Raw genomic sequence first — 20,526 nt, forward strand, 5'->3', positions numbered from 1 at the left:
CCCCAAACCTAACCCACCCACGACTGACACCCTGTTCACATCATTGGCCCTTGGTCACATGACAGTCCAAAATGTTGGCCCCTGGGAAAATCTGTGTGATTAACCTTGGTATATCCTATTCCCAGCGCCTTTAAATGCAATACTACTAGTGGGTATGCAGCCATTTTTGAACCACCCACTTAAGTAACACCTTCAAACATGTTCCAGGCCTGCCACTGAAGCCTGAATGAAGTTTTAACTTGGCAATATAATCTCCTTCCAAAGCCTTAGACTCTCCTTCGATTGCATATGTCACCCCCAAGGTAGGCCCAATGTAGCCCATTGGGCAGAGCACATTGTAATTAAAAGTTTGGACATGTACATGTCCTGGTAGTGAAAAACGCCCACATTTGTTTTTCACTACTGTGAGGCCTACTTGTCCTATAAAATAATATTGGGTTGCCTTATTGCACTTGATAAATGTTAACTTTGGATTGGACCCAGGTATCTAGATCATTTTTGGTACATATGAAACTGCAATGAAAAATCCTCCTAAATGGTAAAGTCTGAATTTTAATTTCCTGTCCCTAGCCCTTTTTTGCCTGAAGCTTTTCTTGAGTCACATGACTGGGTGTAACTGAAAGTTATACTTTGTGAATTCCTCCCAGACCGTCACTGAATAGAGGGATTAGGTGTTCCTGAATGGGCCATTGGCTGGCAGGATTTGGGGGGGAAGGGGCCAGAGCTGAACACGGCCCCACTTGCAAATAAATAGGCTGTGCTCTGTCTTCACACAAAGGACTTATCACCTCCATATTGTCACTGCATCTAGTCTGGAGCCAGGGAAGAGAGTAAGGAAATTCGATGCACTTCAAAGAAATGTTCTAGAAGCTTCCCCACCTTCCAAATGAAGGGCGCCAGGTATTAAAATAGGATCCCCAGACCCACTCTTCAGTTCACTCCTGGACCTGCAGAAGGAGTCTCAGAGGACTGCCTGCTTCTGTGACCAACTATGCACTCTGCAAGACTGCTTTACTGCCAGGAGCCTGCCTTGAGCCCTCGGAGGGCATCCCTGCTGTTGAGCCCTACGTCTTCATCTTAACCCAGGACTATTAGAGTGACTCCAAGGGCTAGTTTGCTGGCCTCCTATTCAGAGCCATAGGGACACAAAAGGCTCCCACCATCTTGATCCCACACCTGGACTCAGCCTGAGTGAGCCATGAACCCCCAGGAGGTGCCCTACCAGTCCAAGACACTTGGTTGTGGTACCAAAGGTGACCAGATAGCCGAAGATGCTAAAACTGAATACTTTTGGCTAAAAACTGCTCTGAGAACCAGGAGGAGACCAGTACCAAAGCGCTTGCCTATCTGCCCGAGGTGCATCGACGGTCAGATTGACTTTGCAGCTTCTCCCACTACGTTCTTCTCTGAAGCAGCAAATCTTTTTCAGCGGTCCTTCGCAGAAGGGGTATTCGGGCACCTGGAACTGTCTTCGGCTACAGGTCTCTGTCTCGCCCCACAGGAAATTTTCAATTTCCATAAAAACAACAACGTCTGAATGTAGAAATCTTCACTGCGGCTTCGGCCCAAGACTCCCAGACGACGATGCTCACCCCTCGGACACCTCCTGCAGCCTTGCCCCACTGAACTTTACCTTCTCAGACACACAAATTATGTATTTTAGCTGCTTGAGTGGACAGTTGAAAAGGCATGGACAGCACATGTTCTAGGCGCTAGCTCACTCTTCAATGCCTAGTTTCACTTATGTGCGATGCCAGACGGGTAGTCCTTTCCCATTTATCATTACATAATGTAAAACTGCACAAAAGTCATGTGGACTGATTCAGAATGTGGCAGAGAGTTCAAACAAGTAAAGGCTGCTGAAGGGGGAGGGGCTAACTCGATCAACCAATGGCTGAAGGGGCGGACCCAAACCAATTCTCTGTGTGTTTATTAGTGTTGAGGACGTGAGTACCGGGCCAAAAAAATAGATTAATGTATCAAAAACAGGGCATTCATGTTTTTAACAGGGAAACAAGATGCTACTGAAAAGTGAAAAACAATATGTTTCAGGGCACAGTTTAGTGAAAAACATAATTTTACATAATTTCAAAGACTGTTAATAATTCAAGATTCTTGATGTCCATTTTTCCAAGCAGGACACCAACATGGGCACAAGTAGAAGAGAGGATAGCGGGTGTATGCCAAGGACAGCATACACCATATCACACGATTACAAATAAACGCATCCCAATTAGAGAACTAACAAAGTTACCAGTAAAAGAACATACATCCTTTATTTATATATTTCAGCTTCTGCAAAGCACATTGTTATGCATTCATCGTATTACAATGAGCAGTGCAGTTAGACAATATGTGCTGACATCTGGTGGGTGTGAGTGAAAGGTACCCACAGAGGTTACATTCCTGTACAGATTAAGCCTTGAATGTGCAGGAGAACATAACATAAGAATTTGTAAAGTGCAAGTTCACCCAGAAGTGTTTCTTACAGCTGAGTAACAGATGTTCATTGTTACCGAACCTTATCGACCTCAGAAGGATGAAAGGCTGAGTGGACCTTCTGGGATTTGAACCTCTGACCATAAGGTAAAGCAAAGGCCCCTCCAGTGGATGCATTATTCACTAAGCCACCAGACCCGACTTGTTAAGCACATGCTTATCAAACAGACAGAAGGGGACTCAGTCTGGTTGTGAATAACCTGCAAGAGAAGGCCATGCACATGTTGGTTGGTGGTGAGATCCAGGTCTCCGTGGCATTGCAGAAGAATGTATGTTTTGCTCCGGTTCTCTTGTTCTTAGTAAGGTGGAGGCAGAGGGAGGCCCTCTGGGCCTAATCATGGGTGTCTTGTTAAACTCCCTTCCGTGTGTAAATCCCTTTATACGCATGGGACGGAATTACAAATTTGGTTTTATTTAACGCATCCCATTAACTATCAGATATGTTAAAAAACAAAACTTTCGCTAAATTTTAGCAGGTCAAACATGACAAAATATAACTGGGAAAAAAACATGCGGTAATGGCTGTACAACGCAGCTTTTGGTGCTTAAAACACCAAAATCTGCATCTTATGCCCTAAAAACCCATAAAGGGTGTTATTTATCGCGCCCAATAAATAGTGTACCCCGTTATTTATCAGGGGCAATCAATAATACCGCAACTCCTGATGAGGCTCAGAGTCTCCGCCTCCTCCAGTTAGGAATTATTTCCTGGTGCCTGTAGGTGATACAGGATTCCTCCTGAGTGTTTTGTGGTTTATGGGACAACCAACTCAGCAAGGCCATGTTGCAGACCGGCCTGTGTACTATTAGGTCAGTTCACTAAATACCGATTCCTAGTGCATCTGTGGGGGCTCAACAGGGCTGCCCTGCCCATCCCCCTGGAACATTCTGGAACGGCGGGGGTCTTCTCTGTGGGTTTACTCTACCAGTGGAGACATCAGCTCTGCCTAATTATGTAAACTGTTGGGGTATTCTGCTCCTGGTCAGTTTTTGAGCACATATCCTTTGTTTATGTGCACGAAAATGTGAAGTGGACACTGACCGAATGGCCCGAGCCCTACGAAATCTTCTGAAGTGAAAACAGAAGTGATAATCACACTTCAAAGATCTTTCCTATGATAACTCAGCAGCACCTGACTGAGGTCCCGGTCTTTTAAGAAAGATGCTGCTAAGTGATACAGACATTCTAAAGCTGCACCTTAATCAAGAGATTCTAACCCAAACCTCTAGCCCGTTGCGTGTACGGATGGGCACATCACCTAAAAGGGGTCCGAGTGGGTGTCCAGCTCACTGTGACCAGCGGTCTACCAAGCAACAGACCAATGTCTGCTCCCCAACCAAGTGCAGTACAACTTGGCAGGCTGTAAAAATCGAAGAATGTGTGTGGATGGCAATAAGGGCAGATTAAGTGAAACTATAGTTACACAGCATAATGAAGGAATTGCTTTGAACCCCTTGTAAACTCCCTTGATAATTATAGCGATTTGAGTGATGTGGATTAGGAATTAAGGGCCATATGTACAAACACTTTTTCCCATAGACACAGAATGGGTAAAAACCTTTGCTACATCTGGCACTCAGCTCTTTGCACAGCCATCTGATTTTTTCCTGGAACTTAGGAGGCTATAAAAAACAATTAAAACAAGATCTATTTAAAGGAAGGCTGTAGAAGTGCGATATAATGTGCTTCCAGGAAACCTGGTTGTGCGAAGAACCTGAGCCAGTAGATGGTTTTATGAGGCTCTTTAGGGGTGCAACTAGGCAAGGTCCAGGCCGAACCTTGAGTGGCCCAATTACTCTGATTTCATCAAGAATAGCAAACAAACTTAGAGAGGTAAAAACTAAATGTTGTTGGTTAATGGCGGGACAAGTAGATCTCTACAATAATATTGGAGGGTCCAGACAGCTCATGATAATTAATGTATATATACAACCAGGGATGACACATGATTATGATATCCAACTGTGTTTATTTAAGGAAGATTTGGAAATGATATGTACAGGTAAAACGGAACATTTGATCTTAATGTTGGGAGATTTTAATCATAAACTAGATCCCAATAGTAGTAATAAACTATATAAAAAGCTGCAAAAATTCTGCATAGTACCTTCCCAACTGTAGAATGTTCCTCTCGGGACCTGTCCCTAGTAAGAACCCTGGGACCCCTAGGTCTGTTCTGCATGAATGGACATATGAATACAGATCGCCCGACAAAACAAACCTTTCGAATAGGCAATCAGGTATGGCCTATTGATTATGCCGTCATAAATACTTGGCATTTTGGAGAAGTATTAGACTTCGGAATTGAGCATCTCGAGGGCAGGGATCATTGGCCCCTATGGCTAACAATTGGGCCGCTAAACAATGCCCAAAGAGAAAGAGAAAAAGTGCTGGCACTGCAGGTAGAGAACCCACGTAGGATAACTACCCGAATAACAGAAAGTAGCTTCAAAGTGCTTAATGAATTGACAGTAAATTATAGAGATATCAGAATGAAGGAAGATCCAAAGGACACTTTAAAGAAATATAATAGGGGAATTGAGTTAATAGTTGACTGTTTAAAAGTAAAGTTAAAAACAACGCAGGAGGAAAAAATGAAGGGAGAAGTATGTAGGGCCAACAAAAATACATGATATAACCAGGAGTATAGGAACCAGAAGCGGAAGGTGCGGAAATTAGAAAGGGAATTTAGGAAAAAACACACTACTGATGGAGAACAGAACCTCCGCGTAGCTGAGCAAATTTATAAAGCAATCTTAAGGCAGAGGAAATGGGAATATATAAATCAGAATTGGGAGGTAATGGCAGATGTGATAAGAACACAACATTTTAGGGGATTCTGGCAGTTGTTAAGGGATAGAAAAGCTACAGGAACTTTGCGGTGTTTGGTTGGTGAAGATGACTGGAATAAACACCTGTGAAATGTATATAGAGGAATGGATGCTGAAGGAGAATGTGAAGTTAATAGGAAGATAGGTAGGGATGTAAGATCAGCTTTTACCTGCAAAAGATAAAAGAAATAATTGCAGCACTTAAATTAACCAAAGCTGCGGGTCCAGAAATCTTTCAGCAATAATAATAAAAAATAATATCCACTGGTGGGCCAAATTCCTTTATGCCACGTTTCATTAAATTTTCGATCACGGTTGTTTCCCTGAGAATTGGAAGGGTGCCATCATTAGGCCGATTTAAAAAAAGGATGACCCAACCCAAAAACTATCGCCTAATTAGTTTATTGGATGTAGACGAAAAGGTTTTCACAAAGTTATTGCTGGGGCAAATTAAATCTTGGGCAGAGATAAATGACTGGATACCGGTAGAACAAGACGGCTTCAAATAAGATCACTCAACAATTGACCACTGTTTTAGTCTTTGGTCATGAGCAAAAAAGTCAATTGAAAAGCGAGGAAGTTTACTTTGCTGTTTTGTTGACTTTCGTGCCGCGTTTGATTTGGTGGATAGAAAACTGTTGTGGGATATGTTAAAACGGTTGGGGTTGATTCGGACCTATTATTTCTCCTCCAGGGTCTGTATTCACACAATTGAGCCCAAGTAATTTTGGATACGAGTGGTTCACTCTCAAAGAAGATCTCTATAAGGAATGGCTTGCCCAAGGATGTGTGCTGGCTCCATTATTATTTGCTATATTTCTGTCAGACTTACCGGGCTTGTTAAAGAAGGTTAAAGGCCCATGGCCAAAAATGGACGGGGTTCATATTTCCTGCTTATTATATGCAGACGACCTGGTGATAGTCGAAATGACGGATCTAGGGCTACAAAGAAAATTAGATGTGTTTTACTCTTACTGTAAAAAGAGAAAAATTGTAGTAAATATGGATAAAACGAAAATAATGGAAATAGGAAAAAGAAGAGTCTATTTACCTACTCTCTGGGGGGAGAAAAAGTAGAAAAGGTTAAAAAATATTAAATATTTAGGCATGTGTTTTGACTCTGAATTAAGATGGAAAGAACGTATTGAAGCTCTAAAGGACAGAGCTTTAACATCGGTATGGGGGTTAAAGCAGTTTAGCAGTTAATATGGGGGACCGTCCCTCATCCCTGTTGTGTCTGCTTTTAATGCTATTGTACGCCCTCAGTTTCAATACAGGGTAGAATTTCTAACACTCTTTGGGAAATTAAGTTGGGAGGCAGAAGAAAGTAAATGTGTAAAACGCTTTCTGTCGCTGCCGCCCTCAAGTATGATACAAGCTATAGGGGCGGAATGCCAAATGACGGCATGGACCTACCAGGGAATGACGACCGCGTTGAAATTTTGGTGGAGCCTGAGAGATGAGGGAATCTCTAAGATCGCAAGACTGTGTAAAACAGAAATAAAGACAAGTGAGTTACACTGGGCATCACAAGTGAGAGGACGGTTAGAAAATACTTGCATCCTCTTAGGTCTATTCGGAAACCAGTGGTGCGGAGAACAAATCCCGAAGCAGGCGCTGCGTACAATAGTGAATAAATAGGCAAGAGAAGTAGATCTAGAGTACCTGGAGAGGAAAATTTCCACCCAGTTTAGGGTAGATGGGTGGAGGAATGCCAATAATTTCTCTTATATACAGGCCCTACCCAACCCAAGACTAAGAGAAGCAGTGTTACAGTTAAGAGTCGGGCTAAACCCCAGCTATACAGACCCCAAAGTAAAAGCCATACTTAAGGATGATCAGGGTCTATGTACATGTAGCCTACAAGAAAAATGTAGTGCTCAACATATATTATTGGATTGTTTTTGTTTTTTAGAAGTGCGTAAGAAGTTTTTAAAACTAATTTTTAAGGAACATCATATTATAAATCGAGATTAAGCACTTAAATTACTAGTAGATATGAGATTTTTTAATGTAACGTGTGCGCTAGGCCGATTTGTAATTGAAATACGAGGGTTTTAGTGGGGCATAAAGAGCCCCCGCAAAATGTAGTATGTGAAGCTTGAACAAGAAATGGCATTTTCTTAGATGAATGAACAATTCACAGTTGGTTGCTTTTAAAGCTATAATGATTGATTGTAATATAAGACATCAGTCTTGTTACAACGTAGGTTTAAAGCAAAAGCACTGTAACTTTATCTAGATTTGCGCCACATGTAAATTATCAAAACCTTGGTTCTATCAGAGATATAATCGGGTTTAGTGGGTATGTACAACGCATTTTGTAAAATTAGCAGGAAAATTAAATCTGTATCTCAGGTTAGGAAAATTATGGATTTATGTTAGGAGGGCACGGTAAATATGAAATGTCATGAATTAAGAACATTGTGTGGGAATACATCATGCAATAGATTAAATTTATGAATCATTGTATAATATATTCATGTTTTATACTTTTAAGGTTTTAAGTCAAATAAAGAATTCATACAAAACACTCTAAAGTGTTCATACATGTCAATTTTAAAGGAAGTACTGTAGTGTAACCAAAGCGATGGAGGCAGAAGTGGTCCCTACCTTGACCATGCCACTGGTTTCTGTGCAGGTCTGACTGGTCTTTGCGTATGAAGATGGCGATTTGCTGAAACCCCCCAGCAGCTTCTTCAAGATGTTGGCCACGTGATATGGGGCGTCCTTCAGATTGGGGGGAAGCTCCTCCTCCCTCAGGAACTTATGCAACTTGTTGTAGATGATGCTGGAAGTCTCAATATTGTTATACAAGGTGGTCAAAACTTCCGGTGTCACATATTCCCACAAAGTGACACCGCAATCCAGGAAAAGCTGCACAAATTTGGGTTTATTCTCAACCAGAGCAAGAGTCATCACTGAGTGCAAATCCTTGGTCTGTAACAACAAAAGCATGAATGTGTCACTCAACATTTGGTTTTTCAGCTGGAAACATTACTTAACTGTAATACTTGTCTTCACCTAGGAGAACGATTTGAATAGTCCTGCCCATCTGGGGAATCCAGGATACTCAAACTTACAACTAAATAGTAAACCTGACTATAGTCTATAACGACTGACTGTCATTTGCTTTTTTGTATTAGAATAGTCAATTTCTTAGAAATGTTTGTTGTTCATGGAGGGAGCACTGGAATCAGCAAAAGCAGGGAGATGGAGGGATACTGGCAGACCCAAAGCTGGGACTAACAGAAATACTCAGCACATGCACACTCAAGATAATTTCACCTAATGTCGGAGGCTATAATGACCCGGCAAAGCATGTTAGACCTGACCGCCTTAGGGTGGTCATCCCCCAACTTTTTGCCTGCCTCCCTCCATTTCTCTGACATTGATTTTGCTGGTTTTAGGACTCTGAGAACTTTACCACTGCTGACAAGTGCTAAAGTGCACATGCTCTCTCCTGAACATGGTAACATTGTATCACACCCAACTGCCATATTTAATTTACCTGTACGTCCCTAGTTAAGTGCACTACATGTGCCTGTAAATTAAATGCTACTAGTGGGCCTGCAGCAGTGATCGTGCCACCCACATAAGTAGCCCCTTAACCATGTCTCAGACCTGTCATTGCAAGGCCTGTGTGTGCAGTTTCACTGCCACTTCGACTTGGCATTTAAAACTAACGGCCAAGCCTTAAACTCCCCTTTTTCTACATATAAGTCACCGCCAAGGTAGGCCTTAGTTAACTCATAGTGCAGGGTGCTATGTAAGTGAAAGGCAGGGCATGTACCTATGTGCTTTACATGTCCTGGTACTAAACAACTTCTAAATTAGTTTTCCACCACTGTGAGACCTGCTCCTCTCATAGACTAGCATTAGAACTGTCCTCATATACTTTTAAGTGTAGATTCTGATCTGGAAGGAGTAGCCCTGTCATGTTTAGTATGACCAGAATGGTAACAGAAAATCCTGCTTAATCGTGAAGTTGGATTTAATACTACTATTTTAGAAATGCCACTTTTAGAAAGTGCAAAAACAACACATGATGGGTAGAATGCAGAGCAAATCAAGCTTTCACCACCCAGTCACAGATCTAGGTTTAATCCATCAGTTCTTTTGCTTGCCATGCCATTCCAGTTTGGACCCAGCCATATGCAAATGAGTCTTGACCTTGTTCCCCATGGGAAGAGTCCAGCCCAAACTGCCAGGCCAGGTCCTCCCAGGATCAGAAACAAGCATCCTGGGACTGGCTTCAGGGTATCACCCTTCATCAGCCAGGCTAGCTTGAATCTGGTGGCATAGCAACCATAGGACCCACGTCTGGGCATACCCTTCTCACACGGGGTGACAAATTGTAGGAAAGGACCCTCTTTTTGGCATGTTACCCCAATTTTCTGCCTGATGTCAATTTGACTGTGTTTACTAGGATCCTGCTAATCAGGACCCCAGTGATTATGCTCTCTCTCCTGTAACTTTGGTCACTGCATACTGGTAACCCAGTGTTTCACCCCAAATTGGCATACTGGTGCCCCCTTATAAGTCCCTAGTATGCGGTACCTAGGTACCCAGGGTATTGGGGCTCCAGGGGATCCCTACATGCTGCAGCAATTTTTTGCCACCCATAGGGAACCCATGCAAAGGCTTCTACAGAACTGCCATTGCAGCCTGTGTGAAAAGGTGCATGCACCCTTTCAACTGCCATTTACACTGCACCAGCCCTAAAGGCAGGGTGCAGAGTACTTGTGTGTGAGGGTACCCCTGCACTAGCAGAGGTGCCCCAACGACCTCCAGGACCATTTTCCCAGACTTCGTGAGTGTGGGGACGCCATTTTACACGTGTACTGGACATAGGTCACTACCTATGTCCAGCTCCATAATGGTAACTCCAAACATATGCATGTTTGGTATCAAACATGCTGGTATCATACCCCAATGCTTTTGCAAGCATTGGTTGTATGATTCCATGCACTCTGGGGGCTCCTCAGAGGACCCCCAGTATTGCCATTACAGCCTTCTGAGGTTTTCCAGGCAGACCCAGCTGATCCCTCCTCTCAGACAGATTTCTGCCCTCCTGTTGCTTGATCAGCTCAAGCCCAGGAAGGCAGAACAAAGGATTACCTTTGGGAGAGGGATGTTACACCCTCTTCCTTTGGAAATAGGTGTCACAGGCTTGGGAGGGGTAGCCTCCCCAAGCCTCTGGAAATGCTTTGAAGGGCACAGATGGTGCCTTCCTTGCACAATCTAGTCTACACCAGTTCAGCGACCCCCAGTCCCTGCTCTGGTGCGAAACTGGACAAAGGAAAGGGGAGTGACCACTCCCCTGTCCATCACCAGCCCAGGGGTGGTGCTGAGAGCTCCTCCAGAGGGTCCCTGGGTTTTGACATCTTGGATTCCAAGTTGTCAGGGCACTCTGGGAGCATCTGAGTGGCCAGTGCCAGCTGGTGATGTCAGAGCCCTCCCCTGATAGGTGCTTACCTGTTTAGCTGACTAATCCCCCTTTCGGGGCTATTTAGGGTCTCTCACTTGGGTGGCTCTTCAGATTCAGATTGCAAGACTCCAGTAGGAATCCTCTGCATGCTTTACTTCACCTTCTTACCAAAAAACTGCACCTGGACCCTCCAGGAACTCTACAAACTGCAACAAAGAAGCAAAGACGACTTCTGCAACATTGTATCTTCAGCTCCTGCCTGCAACTGCAACTGTTTCCAGGTCGTGCATCCTCCGAGTCACTCCACTGCTTCAGCAGGCACCCCTCTGCAACGACGACCGGTGGTGTGGGTCCCCTCTCCTGATGAAGTGCGTGTATTCAGCATCACAGGTGGTGGACTGAAGTGGTCCCGACAGTCCTGACGTCCTACTGTCCAACTTTGGTGGAGGTAAGAGCTTGCCTCCCGACGCAAAACAGTACCCCGCGCACTGCGTGTTTTGCACTTGCCAAGGCTTGTTGGGCTAGGTCCTCCCTGAACCAGAAACAAGCATCCTGGGACCGGTTTCAGGGTATCACCCTTCATTAGCCAAGTTAGCTTGAATCTGGTTGCATAGCAAACACGGGACCCACATCTGGGCATACTCTTTCCACTTGGGGCGACAAATACAAAAACAACAGATGATGAATGGAATGCAGAGCAAATCAAACATCCCTTGCTCAATGTGCTACTTGATTCAAGCTAGCCTGGCTGATGAAGGGTGATACCCTGAAACTGGTCCCAGGATGCTAGTTTCCGGTCCAGGGAGAACCTGGTCTGGCAGTTCGGGATGGACTGTTCCCAGGGGGAATAGGGTCAAGACTGATTTGCATATGGCTGGGTCCAAACTGGGGTAGCATGGTGAGCAAAAGAACACTGGATTAAACCCAGATCTGTGACTGGGGTGAGTGTTTGAAAAGTTTCTGCACTCCGTCCATCATCGTTTTGTGTTGCTACTTTTAGAAAGTGGGCATTTCTCTGCATTTACTGCCATCTGTGCCTTACAACGTGTCTCCAGTCCATGTCTGGTCTCTGCTGGTTGACAAATCTCCTTGTGCATTCCACCCAGGCTGCCATAAACAGAAAACACTCAGGGGCATATTTATAATGTCCTAGCACCACCTTGCGCCACATTAACATAACTATTTTTTACGTTAATGTGGCCAAACGAGGCCGAAATCCTTGCGCTTTATTTAGAGGGGGGCAAATGAATGCATTGCACCACTCTGTAACCCTTTGCGCTACATTATGTCTGTGCCAGGCATAATGTATGCAAAGGGAGAGTTCCCTTGTTAGGGGAGCCGGAAAAATGCTGTAAGGAAATCTATGAGATTTCCTTGCGCCATTTGGAACGGCACTTTTAACCCCTGCTCAAGAGAAGGCGTTAAAAAGGGGCTTTCATTCTTTAGAATGGGGCCCTATGTACTCTGCAGGAGAGGCGCCAATATATTGGTGCTGATCCTGCAGAGTACATCAATAGCGTCATTAAAAATGACACTATTGCCCCTACCCTGCGCCATGGTGCACTGTATTTTAAATACGGCGCACACATGGTGGCAGTAGGGGGGTGCTAAGGGGTGCAGGGAAAGTGGCGCAGCGCTCGGTGCAGCGCCATGTTCCATAAATCTGCCCTCAGTCACATCTGCATTCATTTGCATACTGAATGGGTCTTCCTGGGCAGGAAGGGTAGAGGGGCTCCCTCTTACACTTCAAAAACCAGTGCCAGCCCTCACACGAAGGACTGATAACCCCCAAAGGGATCCTGGCAGGCAGGACTGGGCTGAAAAGGGAACTTGTGCACCTCAAAACTACTCTTTGAAGCTTACCCCACTTCAAAGGCACTTTTGGGTATATATACTGGGTCTCTGACTCCACCAAATCAGACACTTCTGGGCCTACACCTGGACTCTGTCAAAGGAACTGCCTGGCTACCCAGAGCACTCATCTGGATTGTTTTGCTGAGACGGACTGCTGCCCTACTTGTTGCCTTGCTACCTGCTGGCCTCTGACTCTGCTGGAAGGACTCTGCCTTCCGCACAAGTGCTCTCCAAGGCTGAGAAGAAAAACCCTGTGCTTCAGAAAATCGACACAACGCCTGAAGAAATCGACGAAGCGCCTGCCTCGCAGCTGCAAATTTGCTGCATTGCCTACCGGATCAACACAGCACCTTCTCCTTCTTACCCAAGTGTCAAGAATTGTCAACGCATCGTCCCTGGGTTTCAAAATATCCCCAAATCGCAGTGAGGAACCAAGGCTGTGCTTTTGGAGTTTTCACGCATCATCATGCAGAATGGAAAGAAAAGACACATTGGCCCTCATTCTGACCTTGGCGGGCGGCGGAGGCCGCCCGCCAAAGTCCCGCCGTCAGGTTACCGTTCCGCGGTCGAAAGACCGCGGCGGTAATTCTGACTTTCCCGCTGGGCTGGCGGGCGGTCGCCTTCAGACCGCCAGCCAGCCCAGCGGGAAAGAGGCTTCCACGATGAAGCCGGCTCGGAATCGAGCCGGCGGAGTGGAAGCTGTGCGACGGGTGCAGTTGCACCCGTCGCGTATTTCACTGTCTGCGCAGCAGATAGTGAAATACATGTAGGGGCCCTCTTACGGGGGCCCCTGCAATGCCCATGCCAGTGGCATGGGCACTGCAGGGGCCCCCAGGGGCCCCGCGACCCCCCCTACCGCCATCCGGATCTCGGCGGTCCGACCGCCGGGATCTGGATGGCGGTAGGGGGGGTCGGAATCCCCGCGGCGGTGCAGCAAGCTGCGCCGCCGCGGAGGATTCAATGGGGCCGCGGTACACTGGCGGGACCCCGCCAGTGGTGCCGGTCCGACCGCGGCTTTACCGCCGCGGTCGGAATCCCCATTGGAGCACCGCCGGCCTGTCGGCGGTGCTCCCGCGGTCCTCCGCCCTGGCGGTCAAAGACCGCCAGGGTCAGAATGACCACCATTGTCTGTGCCGCACCGGAAAAATCATTGCAACGCCTTATTTTTCAAAGCATCTCCTTCTCTGCGGGCTCTGTGCATCGTTATTTTTGACGCATCTCAGGTACTGTGAGTTACAAGGATACAACCTCTAATTCTTAAGGATTGAGACTCTTTTAAACCTTTAAAAAGTGATATTTCAGCTTGTGCATATTAGATTTTTGTTGTTTTAATCTTATTTTATTCAGATAAATATTATCTATTTTTCTAAACCTGTGTGGTGTATTTTTGTGGTGGTTTCACTGTGTTACAGTATGAATTGTTGCACAACTGCTTTACACATTGCCTTCTAAGTTAAGCCTGCCTGCTCTGTGCCAAGCTAACAGAGGGAGAACACAGGATAATTTGGATTGTGTTGTGACTTAACCTGACTAGGATTGTGGTCCCTACGTGGACAAGGGTGTATACCTCTGCCAACTAGTGACCCATTTTGTAACAGGGCAAGAGTGTTGGCACTTCTTGAAGAAGCATTTTAAATTGAGGGAGACTAGCAGACCTTCAACCAGAAAATGCCCACGATAGATTCACACCACTGCACCTACTAAACTAGTGGAGTTGCAGTCATATTCAGACAAGGTCCAGAGTTGCCATATTGGAAATAGTAACAGATAGGCAGGGTTGATTCACCTTATTTAAAGGAAGGATAGGGGAAGAAATACTTACAAAAAGAATATGTATGCTGAAACAAGCCAGAAACAATTTATACAAAAAACTATCCACAGACTGATGGGTTCCCAAAAGGTACAATATTTCTAAAAAGAGACTTCAGCCAGGTAAGGATATCACACTAGACCGGTCAGGTGTATCCATGGGTTAACCATGCAGACTGTTAGAAGAAGTATGAGGAAGTCTGGATGCTCTGGCATTAGTGGAGATATGGTGGTGGGACTTGCAACCAATGAAGCCAGGGTGCATGTATTACTCTCATGTACACAAAACCTATTTTAGAACAGACATTTTGATCCACATTTATCAATATTTCTTGTAACGCAAAGCAGCAAGCCACCTTGAGCATTGCGTGAAAGGGATAGGGCAGAGATGCACTGTACTTACCATTATACAATGCATTCCTGCTCTCTCCTTGTGCTGGCTCTGTGAGTGCTACCTTGCTTCAATGCAGGCACACTTCTACCATGGTGCAAAGGTGCCTGCATTGTAGGCAGTATTGTTCCTGTGCAGATATGGGCACCTTCTGGCTCAAAAATAATCCTCAGAGGCATTTTCCGCTATCTAATGCAGCACACTTAGAAAGAGGCGACAAAGAGGAGAAATAAAGATATTTCTTCTCTTTGCGTCTTTGGTGGAGAGGCACACAAAGTTGGTGAATCTGGGAAAGTGTCAGAATACATGGGTGGATGCGTGGAAACACCCACGCTACATCTTTGACATGGCTCCCTGCTGCAGAATAATCCGATGCAGTGATTTGTGCTGCCTTGGATAACTCTAGGCTTATCAAGCCACGCTGGGCCATGCAAGATGACCTTGCGTGGCTTGGTAGATCTCATTTAGGTTTCGCGTTGCTCTTGCATCCCCTTGCATGGCGCAAAACCTTGATAAATATGGGCCTTAGGAACTTTCTTGCAATCTTCTGAAACCAGTGGATGAGATGAACGTAGGCACATGTTGCAGTGACCCTCACATTATACAGCTTTTTTTTTCCAACTCTTATTATTTGTTTTTATTAATTTTTATATTATTCATACAGATTACATCATCCTTGGAACAACCCATCTCCTGAACCCACTGTAACATAATCATACAAAGGGGAACAATCACTAGACGGTCAGCAGGGTTTTCTATATCCTAATCTTCGATTATAATCATTAAATGCCCTGCACCACTGGTTGTATGGACCTTTGTTCATCGACAAGGAGAAGCTAAAAGGAACAATCATCTTCATCAAAAACACATAACTATAAAATCATCAAATACTTCAATACAGTCATCAAAGACAATTTGTATGAATTGAAAAGTCTTATTTTTCAATTCATTAGTTTTATTGTTTATCCAATAAGCATTCATCTTTTAAGAATCAATGTTTAAAATTAATATAATCCAATAATCGATATTTTAATTTTAGGAAGAAAACAATATTTGTCAGTATAACAGTTAATATGGTAATAATGTAGCAAGTGTTTCCATAAAGGAATTTCCCTAATCCAAATTAAATTAGGTCGGAATAGAATTAGGTGCCAGTCCAGAATCCCAATAAAGAGTTCTGACAAGAAAACAAATGCATAAAGCCTTTGCACATCAAATAAAGAAAAATATTAAGATGGAAAATGGTCTCTGCTAAATCAGCAGACATCTGATAAAACTGCAAATAAATTCAAAATAATGTCCCATGAAGAGATGCATGGTCTCAAGGAAACCCAGAGATGAATATCCAGTAAATGCAAGAGAGAGAAGCCCATACCTACTCTAGGAACAGACACTAATATCAACAAACAATATTCTGGATGGTAACATGTTTCACTTTCTTCGTTCACAACATCCTACAGGATTGCAGTAACCCCCTGGGAATAGGTAGACTCCCAAGTCCCTCACGTTTTCACAATGGGCACAGACACACGTCCTTGAAAAGATACTTGGTCCACATTTTGCAGTTCAGACAGTTCTTCACATGAATCATCCTTCTTGTTGTTTATTCTCCTCCCAGTGAGAACCTCACCATCAGTTGTCTAATAAAAATCATATGCCTATTCACTAACTAACAGAAGGCTTCTGGAAAGTTAAAGCATCTGCAGCGGAAAGGGAAAAAAAGAACTTCTCATGCAAAAAAGCTCCTCAATGTGGAAAACAGGCCGTTCAATGCTACTGCCTTATTTTGCAGCTAACATGGCATAACCAGTTAAGCTAACTTAAATCAGCGCATTATTATACGTTCATATTGCCTAAGTATGATTACCGAGTACAAAGTGCCTTCAAATATATGTGTGTTTTTAACACAGACTTGTGTACTTTTCTGTTAAATGTGGTTTTGTTTGCAATATGAAGATATTTGCTGGATCGTCTCGCTTCAGATATTTAAGTCTGCAGGTGTGGTCAATGGAGTTTTCTCCTGATGGTTCATCCTATGAAAAGGAATGAGGTAGGAATGCCTCTTTTCCCTCTGTTATTTTCCTTTGCTTTTGAACTGCTTGATATTTGTAAGGAGTAGTCAGTATTTAATGGCCTCAGAAGACTGCAGCTGTAGTTTGCCTGGTAAAGGCTCTAACATGGGGCCCCTGATATACAGCATGCATCATTGTCAACATTCTATGACCAAAATGAGGTAGGATGTTTCAGTTTTCAAATATGCTAAGTATCATTATGATAGTACCATGAAAAATACATCCCCTGACCTTTAATCTGACAACAACATCACAGGAAATGATATTTTATGAGGTGACATAGATTAGATCTCAGGAAATGACAGTGTGGTCTTTGGTAAAGAGGGCATCATCACAGTGCTCTAGACCAATGGTTCCCAACCTTTTGATTTCTGTGGACCCCCACTTTAACATTAATGGAACCCAGGGACCCCCACTAAATCATCATTGGAATCCGGGGACCCCCGTCTAAGTCATTACTGGAATCTGGGGACCTAATTTGTCAATATTTTCTAATATTTTTTAATGTTCTAAGCAGTCGCGGACCCCCTGAGAAGGCTTTGCAGACCCCCAAGGGTCCCCGGACCACAGGTTGGGAACCACTGCTCTAGACTAAACTGACATGAGAAATCCTAGTGTACCCCGTTCAAACATGGAAGAATTCTAGACATTTAATACTAATTCTTCATACACAGACTCATATGAGGTCTCTGGTGTCACTCTTGACTTTTTCAAGTACTATTTGCTATGCTTGCCTGAGGCTTTCAAGTGCATCCATTTAAAGTTTCACCTTCCCTTGTGCAACACAGTGCTCACAAGCAGTAGCGCTATCTTTATGTTCTGCCGCCTTTAAAGTGAGGAAAAGGGAGAGAAAGAATAAAGGGAGAAGGAGATCCATGGATAGGAAAGGGGAAGATTGAGGCATAGGAGTTCCGGTTAAAAAAGCCAATTACTATCGATAAGAAGGTATCAGCTTGAGGGGGGAGATGGGAAGATGGTCAGAGGATTACAGAGGAAAGGAAATTAGAGAGAAAAGTGAAAGTGGAGGAAAGGAAGATGGAGAGAAGGGAGGAAGAAGCAATAAGATGGAAGTACGAATGAAGGTGCAAGCTAAATTGATAGTACGAAGGAGAGAGCAAATGAAAGTAAGGCTTGACTTTATTGTCTCCTCCTGGATAAAAGAGGTGACAATGCCAGAGATGTATGGTGAGAGATAGGAGGATAAAGAGAAAAATCATGTGAGTAGAGGACAGGAGGACTGAGGGGAACAAGAGACATGGAAAGGTTAGGTGTGGGTGTCATTTATGTATGGTGGTCCCACTGTTTTCATGGAGGTAGGTGACTCCATGGACATAAAAAAAGACGTTGATATTATGGAGACTCATAATAGGATTTAAAATTCCTTCCCATTCCACCATAGCCTACTGGAGAGTACAAAGACTTACCAAACCAAGATGACTGAGGATAACACTTCCAGATGAAGTGGGGAAGAGGCAGTATATAATCCAGCACAACTGAGAATACCTTGACTAGCAATTGTGCATTCTGTTGATGTTCTCTGCTCGCATGCCATTTCGCACCCAGGTTTCCCTCTGCATGCACCTTTTTTGTTTTGGTTGCTCCCTTTGGGTTCCCTCTGATGATATCCTGTATAACCTCTGCACTTCATCATTCCAGTTTTCTATGGCTATGAGCCAGCTCCAGAGGTCCCAATGCTACCATCTCCTTCTCTCCTGTGAGCCCACTGCTGGGGTGACTCCTTACGCTGTGGTGATGCCTTACTCTAACCACAGTGGTGGCAGACAACTACAGAGGAAGGATAGTTTGACAAGTGACAAGCAAAGAAGAGAAGAGGAGATCCTATTTAGCCCTCTCATAACATACAAGTCAACTCATGTCCCCATGGGAATAAAGGTGCAAACAATAAACCTAAAGAGTATTCCCAAGGGTGGATGTTTACACAATATTTCATTTATTTTGTAAAATAAATTCACCTGATTCAAGCACATCCTCGTACATACAACAAATTGATGTCTAACATATTTTCCCCTAGAGTAGGTTCAGAAAGAAGAAACACTATCTAGTTTCAACAGTTCTGTGTCGGGGGTATTAGAATATGGATCACATAAAAAAGTTGAGATGAGCAGATCTGATTTTATGATGCTTAAACATTGCCAGATGTTTGTTGGTTCTTGTTGTTAACACTAGGTAAGATAACAAATATTTTACATATGTCAAAATATTCAGCCTTGTCGAGGCTGGTAATACCTCATACTTTATAATTAACACATGGTGTATGATTTTGTGTCTGTATATCTGTGTGAGACAGAGAGAGAGACTGAGAAACAGAGACAGAGATACACTCATGTTGATAGTGCACTTAACAATTACACATAACATAATGGAGGGAGAGGGGGAAAATGTACACACTCCTGCTGTTGTTGTACCTGCTCTCTGTGTGGGCCACATTGCACTCCTGCTGCCGTCAACTGTCCCACAGCCTTTGTTTGTGTTAGGGAAGCTTTCACAACGTCTGCCCATGTTGTGTCTAGGTGGTGTGTTAGGGAAGCTTGCACTACCTTTGCCCATGCTGTCTCTAGGTGGTGTGCTAGGGAAACCTGCACTACTTCTGCGCATGCTGTTTCTACGTGGTGTGTTAGGGACGCTAGCACTACTTCTGCGCATGCTGTGTCTAGTGGGTGTGTTAGGGACGCTAGCACTACTTCTGCGCATGCTGTGTCTAGTGGGTGTGTTAGGGACGCTAGCACTACTTCTGCCCGTGCTGTCTCTAGGTGGTGTGTTAGGGAAGCTTGCACTACTTCTGTCCATGCTGTCTCTAGGCGGTGTGTTTGGGAAGCTTGCATTACCTCAGCCAATGCTGTCTCTAGGTGGTGTGTTAGGGAAGCTTGCACTACCTCCCCCCATGCTGTGTCTAGGTGGTGTGTTAGGGAAGCTTGCAGCACTACCTCCCGCCATGCTGTGTCTAGGTGGTGTGTTAGGGAAGCCTGCACTACTTCTGCCCATGCTCTATCTAGGTGGTGTGTTAAGGAAGCTTGCACTACCTCTGCCCATGCTGTGTCGAGGTGGTGTGTTAGGGAAGCTTGCACTACCTCCCCCCATGCTGTCTCTAGGTGGTGTGTTAGGGAAGCTTGCACTATCTCCCCCCATGCTGTGTCTAGGTGGTGTGTTAGGGAAGCTTACCCTACTTCTGCCCATGCTCTATCTAGGTGGTGTGTTAAGGAAGCTTGCACTACCTCTGCCCATGCTGTGTCGAGGTGGTGTGTTAGGGAAGCTTGCACTACCTCTGCCCATGCTGTCTCTAGGTGGTGTGTTAGGGAAGCTTGCACTACCTCCCCCCATGCTGTGTCTAGGTGGTGTGTTAGGGAAGCTTGCACTACCTCTGCCCATGCTGTGTCTGGGTGGTGTGTTAGGGAAGCTTGCACTACCTCCCCTCCATGCTGTGTCTAGGTGGTGTGTTAGGGAAGCTTGCACTACTTCTGCCCATGCTCTGTCTAGGTGGTGTGTTAGGGAAGCTTGCACCATATCTGTCCATGCTCTGTCTAGGTGGTGTGTTAGGGAAGCTTGCACTACCTCCCCCCTTGCACTACCTCCCCCCATGCCTGCACTACTTCTGCCCATGCTCTATCTAGGTGGTGTGT

At 44.6% G+C, this 20,526-nt stretch overlaps 1 protein-coding gene across 1 annotated transcript in view; it reads right to left on the minus strand.

Annotated features, from left to right (window-relative positions):
- The window catches only part of LOC138249318 (transient receptor potential cation channel subfamily M member 2-like), a 369,646-nt gene that overhangs the window by 219,741 nt on the left and 129,379 nt on the right, over positions 1-20,526 (minus strand). Inside the window, exon 9 of the mRNA XM_069203277.1 lies at positions 7,945-8,271. Coding sequence (XP_069059378.1) covers positions 7,945-8,271 — 327 coding nt within the window. The remainder of the gene's footprint in view (positions 1-7,944; positions 8,272-20,526) is intronic.

Source organism: Pleurodeles waltl, chromosome 8 (genome assembly GCF_031143425.1).
Source record: "Pleurodeles waltl isolate 20211129_DDA chromosome 8, aPleWal1.hap1.20221129, whole genome shotgun sequence".
Taxonomy (NCBI): Eukaryota; Metazoa; Chordata; class Amphibia; order Caudata; family Salamandridae; genus Pleurodeles; species Pleurodeles waltl.